The 6,128-nt window shown below is 30.2% G+C and overlaps 1 protein-coding gene across 1 annotated transcript; it reads left to right on the top strand.

Annotated features, from left to right (window-relative positions):
- Positions 1 to 3,163: 3,163 nt before the first annotated feature.
- Positions 3,164 to 5,781, top strand: LOC135606550 (beta-glucosidase 26-like). Its single transcript, XM_065097581.1, has 11 exons — positions 3,164 to 3,418; positions 3,524 to 3,582; positions 3,695 to 3,770; positions 3,881 to 3,952; positions 4,022 to 4,109; positions 4,210 to 4,453; positions 4,543 to 4,658; positions 4,743 to 4,960; positions 5,036 to 5,067; positions 5,187 to 5,289; positions 5,393 to 5,781. The coding sequence occupies exons 1-11, from the start codon at positions 3,199 to 3,201 to the stop codon at positions 5,671 to 5,673; spliced, it is 1,509 nt and encodes a 502-aa protein (XP_064953653.1). The 5' UTR covers positions 3,164 to 3,198; the 3' UTR covers positions 5,674 to 5,781.
- Positions 5,782 to 6,128: the final 347 nt, after the last annotated feature.

The raw sequence follows: 6,128 nt of genomic DNA on the forward strand, positions 1-6,128 counted from the left end.
AATAATAAATTGATATTCGATATAATAAATCTTCATATATGTACCTCATGTTAAGCTATTATCAATTGACGGATCAAATGTTCAATCTCAAACCTCTTGAACTTTAGCCTTCTGCTCTTCTACCCTTCTATAAATGTCTTCTACATAGTCTCCTACCCACATTTAGACTATGTTTAAGATGTGTTTTATTCGATTCTCTTTCTTCTCATATGTTAGACCTCAATTTGATCACTCTTATTAAATTAGTTCTTAATATTTTTAAAAAATATTTTAAAATATTATAAAATAATAGTTAACTCTAGATCCATTCTTTTTCATGAAATAACTAATATAAATTTATGATTCCAAGTTTAAAACTAACTAAATACTAAAAATTCACATATAATTTCTTAAAACATAAATATGTCTAATTAAATAAATTATAACTATAATAATTATTAAATTAACTAATCATTCTAACATCATAATTTAATAATTATGATTTATTAATCATAAAATTTTAAAATTAATATTATTATGTATCATATACATTATAATAATTTTAATATTAAATATTTTAAAATCTTAATAAAAATTAATAAAAAAGTATCCTTCTACGAATCTCTTTTCAACCCTCAAAACAAGAAAAGGAAATAATATTTTTTTTTATTTTTTAATTTAATTAATTTACTTTCATAGATAAAAATAAAAATATATTATTTATTTATTCACAAATAAAAATAAATTTTATATTATTTTTTAAAAAAATATATTGCTCATTATGAAATAAATTAATTAATAATATAATTACTAGATAAAAAAATTATAATTATCCATAGGAAATCAAATTTAATTATGTTTTTAACCACATTACACAAATAAGATAGTTTGATACATGTTAAGAAGGAAAAATAATAGATGATTATAATAATAAATCAATACCCAATAGAATAAATTTTCATAGATAATCCAACTACTATCCGTTCGAGTAGTTCTCATGCTCACATACATGCTACTTGTTCAACTGCTATACATTCAAGTAATTCTCATGCTCACATACATACCTCACGTTTGGTTGTTATCATTAAGTATGTCTCAATGAGGGTTGATGGATTAACTATTCAATCCCAAATAATCTTGAGTTCTTATTCACTTGAACCTTCTAAATTTCTACGTCTTTCGCTGTGTTGCATTCTTATAAATGTCTTCTGCATGGTCTCCCATCCATATAATTAGACTATGTTCAAGATATGTTCCATTTGGTTCTTGGATATCTTCTTCTCATGCATTAAACCTCAATTTGTCTCGCTTATTAAATTAGTTTTTAATATTTTTTAAAAAATATTTTAAAATATTATAAAATAATAGTTAACTCTAGATATATTCTTTTTCATGAAACAACTAATATAAATGTATGATTCCAAGTTTAAAACTAATTAAATACTAAAAATTCATGTATAATTTCTTAAAATATAAATATGTCTAATTAAATAAATTATAACTATAATAAACATTAAATTAACTAATCATTCTAACATCATAATTCAATAATTATGATTTATTAATCATAAATTTTTAAAATTAATATTATTATGTATCATATACATTATAATAATTTTAATATTAAATATTTTAAAATCTTAATAAAAATTAATAAAAAGTATCAATCTTTCTTCTACGAATATCTTTTCAACCATCATATAGAATTTAAGGAGAAGCAAAGGAAATAATAATTTTTTTATTTTAAATTTAATTATTTTGCTTTCATAGATAAAAATAAAATTATATTACTTATTTATTCACAAACAAAAATAAATTTTATATATATTTTTTAAATTGCTCGTTAGGAAATAAATCAATTAATAATATAATTAATTGAAAAAATTATAACTTATCCATAGGAAATCAAATTTAATTATTTTTTTAACCACATTACACAAATAAGGTAGTTTAATACATGTTAAAAAAGAAAAATTATAGATGATTACAATAATAAATCAATACTCGATAGAACAAATTTTTGTAGATAATCTAGCAACTATCCATCCGAGTAGTTCCAATAATCCTGAGTTCTTATCCACTCGGAACTTTCTAAACTTCTATGTCTTTTACTCTTTTGCCTTCGTATATGTCTTCTACATAGTCTCCCACTCACATAATTGTTCAAGATATGTTCCAATCGGTTCTTGAATATCCTTCTTCTCATGCATTAGACCTCAATTTGATCCATCTTATTAAATTAGATTTTAATATTTTTAAAATATTATAAAATAATAGTTAACTCTAAATCCATTCTTTGTTATGAAATAACAAATATAAATTTATGATTCGAAGTTTAAAACTAATTAAATAATAAAAATTCAAATATAATATTTTAAAACATAAATATGTCTAATTAAATAAATTATAACTATTATTAACATTAAATTAACTAATCATTCTAACATCATAATTGAATAACTATGATTTATTAATCATTAACTTTTAAAATTAAAATATTAATATGTATCATATATATTATAATAATTTTAATATTAAATATTTTAAAATATTAATAAAAAATTATAAAAAATTATCTATCTTTCTTCGACAAATCTCTTGTCAATGCTCATGTAGGAATAAAGGAGGAGAAAAGTAAATAATTTTTTTATTTTTAATTTAATTATTTTACTTTCATATATCAAAATAAAAATATAGTATTTATTTATTCATATATAAAAATAAATTTTATATTTTTAAAAATCATATTACTCATTAAAAATAAATCAATTAATAATATAATTAATTGATAAAAATTCTAACTTATTCACCTGAAATCAAATTTAATTATTTTTTTCACCATATTACACAATAAAAATAAATTTTATATTTTTAAAAATCATATTACTCATTAAAAATAAATCAATTAATAATATAATTAATTGATAAAAATTCTAACTTATTCACCTGAAATCAAATTTAATTATTTTTTTCACCATATTACACAAACAATATAGTTTGATACATATTAAGAAAGAAAAATCATGGAAGATTACAATAATAAATCGGTATAGAATAAATCTTCCTAGATATTCGGTTCCTATCCATTCAAGTAGGTGGTTAATGGATCAACTATTCAATCGCAAATAATCATGAGTTCTTATCCACTCTATGCTTTCCGTTCTTCAGCCCTCCTATAAATGTATTGTCTTGCATCCATATTATCATATATGTTCTAAGATGTGTTCCATCCTGTTCTCATCGTTTGTCATTTTCTTGCTCTTCATATTATCAATCAATCCACGCTTCGTGGTCGGAGTCCACTCCCACCAACTAAACCGTGATGCATTTCCCGAGGGCTTCGTCTTCGGCACTGCAGCCTCCGCCTACCAAGTCGAAGGCATGGCGCTCAAGGGCGGCAGGGGACCGTGCATATGGGATGCATTCGTTAGGGTTCCGGGTATCATGCAGTCTTTCTTATTCTCTTTTACTTCATCTTCTTCGTTGAAATGATTCAATATTTTTGGTTGGAGGATTTCTATTCGTGTGTGTTGGTTGATCGCAGGTATGATTCCCAACAATGCCACTGCTGATGTATCAGTTGATGAATATCATCACTACAAGGTAGAGTAGTCTATGGTCTTTAACAAGTCGCTACTGCCTGTAAAAATTCATAGGTTTCGATTTCTCATTGTTGAGTTAAAGAATGTTAACTTGGTAACATCTCATGGTTCAGGAAGATGTCGACATCATGAAGAAGTTCAACTTTGACGCATATCGGTTCTCCATTTCCTGGAGCAGGATTTTTCCAAGTACTGGAAACATATTTTTCTATTATTATTTTTATCATCCAGTCCTCATCTTTGATCTATACCAATTTTACATCATCCACTCCTGTTAGATAACGACTTTTGTTTTCTAGATGGAACTGGAGAGATTAATTGGCAAGGCGTAGACTATTATGACCGGCTAATCGACTACTTGATACTGCAAGGTAACTTTATACCTTTAACGATCAAAAGAAACAAACGACAATCTTTTTTCGTTCTATTTTTCGTTTCAGGCATTACTCCCTATGCAAATCTCTATCACTACGATCTTCCATTGGCACTTCATAAAGAGTATCTGGGTTGGCTGAGCCCCAAGATAGTGTAAGCCCTTGGCTGCTGATAATGCCTTAATCTATAATGCTCTTTGCATTATAAATCATTGGAGATTGTTTAAGCCCGTCTGATGAGTTGTATCATGCAGGGATGCATTTGCCAATTATGCAGACTTCTGCTTTGAGAGGTATGGAGATAGAGTCAAGAACTGGTTCACATTCAATGAGCCCAGGGTGGTGTCAGCTCTCGGTTATGACAACGGCCTTCATGCCCCTGGAAGATGTACCAACTGCAAATTTGGTGGAAACTCAGCCACAGAGCCTTACATCGTCACTCATAATCTCATCTTATCACATGCAGCTGCAGTGAAGAGATATCGCGAAAAGTATCAGGTTTGGACTTGTGCACACAAGTCATGATTCTGTCATACAACATATAACCATGATCGACATTTGTTTCTTGTTGTGTTCTCTCTATTCAGGTAGATCAGAAAGGCAAAATTGGCATTCTTCTGGATTTCGTTTGGTACGAGCCTTATACACACTCAGCAAATGACGAAGCTGCGGCCCAGAGAGCTAGGGATTTCCACCTTGGATGGTAACAATGCAGCCTATTCCAATTGAGAAAACTCTCAAGTATATACTCTCTAAGTGACCGATTGATCTCTTTCTCTGTTTGCAGGTTTCTTCACCCTCTAACATATGGATACTATCCAAAATCAATTCGAGAAATTGTCAAGGACAGGCTTCCTAAATTCACCGCTGATCAAGTGAAGATGGTGAAAGGTTCATATGATTATGTTGGTGTCAACCAATACACGTCTTTCTACATGAAGGATAATGGAGTCACCAATCCCAAACCTGTCAGCTACCAAGACGACTGGCACGTCGAATTCAAATGTTAGATTTGCTGATCCCTTGTAATAGCTTCATTCTTTGTGTTAACCTTCTTTCTTACATTTCCATATCTTGCAGTTGACCGAGATGGTGTCCCGATTGGTCCACGGGTAAAACCATGCCTTTTCTTCTTCTCATTAAAATACTTTTTCACCTAATCTGTGACTTGCGTTGATCCACACTGACAAGCAACTGTTGATTAACCTTTTAGTAATGGAATTTTTCTCAGGCCTACTCCGGCTGGCTCTACATAGTTCCATGGGGAATGTACAAAGCTGTGACCTACGTGAAGGTAAATTATGGTGATCCAGTCATCATCCTCGCAGAAAATGGTATGAAACATTCTATGTTCTCCTCGCTCCGTTGTTATCACAGTTTCTGATCTCTTGACAACGACGATGATGATGATGATGATGATGTTGATGATGATCATAGGAATGGATCAGCCAGGCAATGTCACTCTACCAGAAGGTTTGCGCGACACAAAGAGGATCAACTTCTACAAGAGCTACATCACTGAGCTGAAGAGGGCGATGGATGATGGTGCGACGGTGATCGGATACTTTGCATGGTCTCTCCTCGATAACTTCGAGTGGAGGTTGGGTTACACTTCGAGGTTTGGTCTGGTTTACGTGGACTTTAAGACGAACATGCGATACCCAAAGGAATCGGCCTACTGGTTCAAGAACATGCTGAAGAGGAAGAAGAATAATTGATGTTAGAGAAATCGATTTCGATGTTGCTTTTGATTTCATAATCAATCAGGTTGTAATTATCCTCTGGTTGGAGACTTTTATTAGAGTTATGACGTTTTCATATGCGTTGGCATCCATTGGCCTTTGTGTTATATTGGTTTGATTTGGTCGGGCTTCGATTGTGGTTTGGAAAATTGAGCTCATTCAGATCTTGAAGGACACTTATAGGATAGATTGCAACGTTCGTTGATCTTTGTCTCGTGATTCCGAGATCTTGGAAGCTTCGAGACCCTCGTATGCACCCTTTTGATTATTCTTTATCTTGATCATGTCTTATTTGTGACAGGGGTTTAGGATTTAGTTCTAGTTTTCTGTCAAATCCGAGATATGAGGATGGGTGACGCAATCCTCGCTATCTTCCTACGCCCCCCTTTAAGCAGTTGGCCTTTTTTTTTCTTGATTAAATCTTCTTTTCG

The sequence above is a fragment of the Musa acuminata genome, chromosome BXJ2-3 (assembly GCF_036884655.1).
Source record: "Musa acuminata AAA Group cultivar baxijiao chromosome BXJ2-3, Cavendish_Baxijiao_AAA, whole genome shotgun sequence".
Taxonomy (NCBI): domain Eukaryota; kingdom Viridiplantae; phylum Streptophyta; class Magnoliopsida; order Zingiberales; family Musaceae; genus Musa; species Musa acuminata.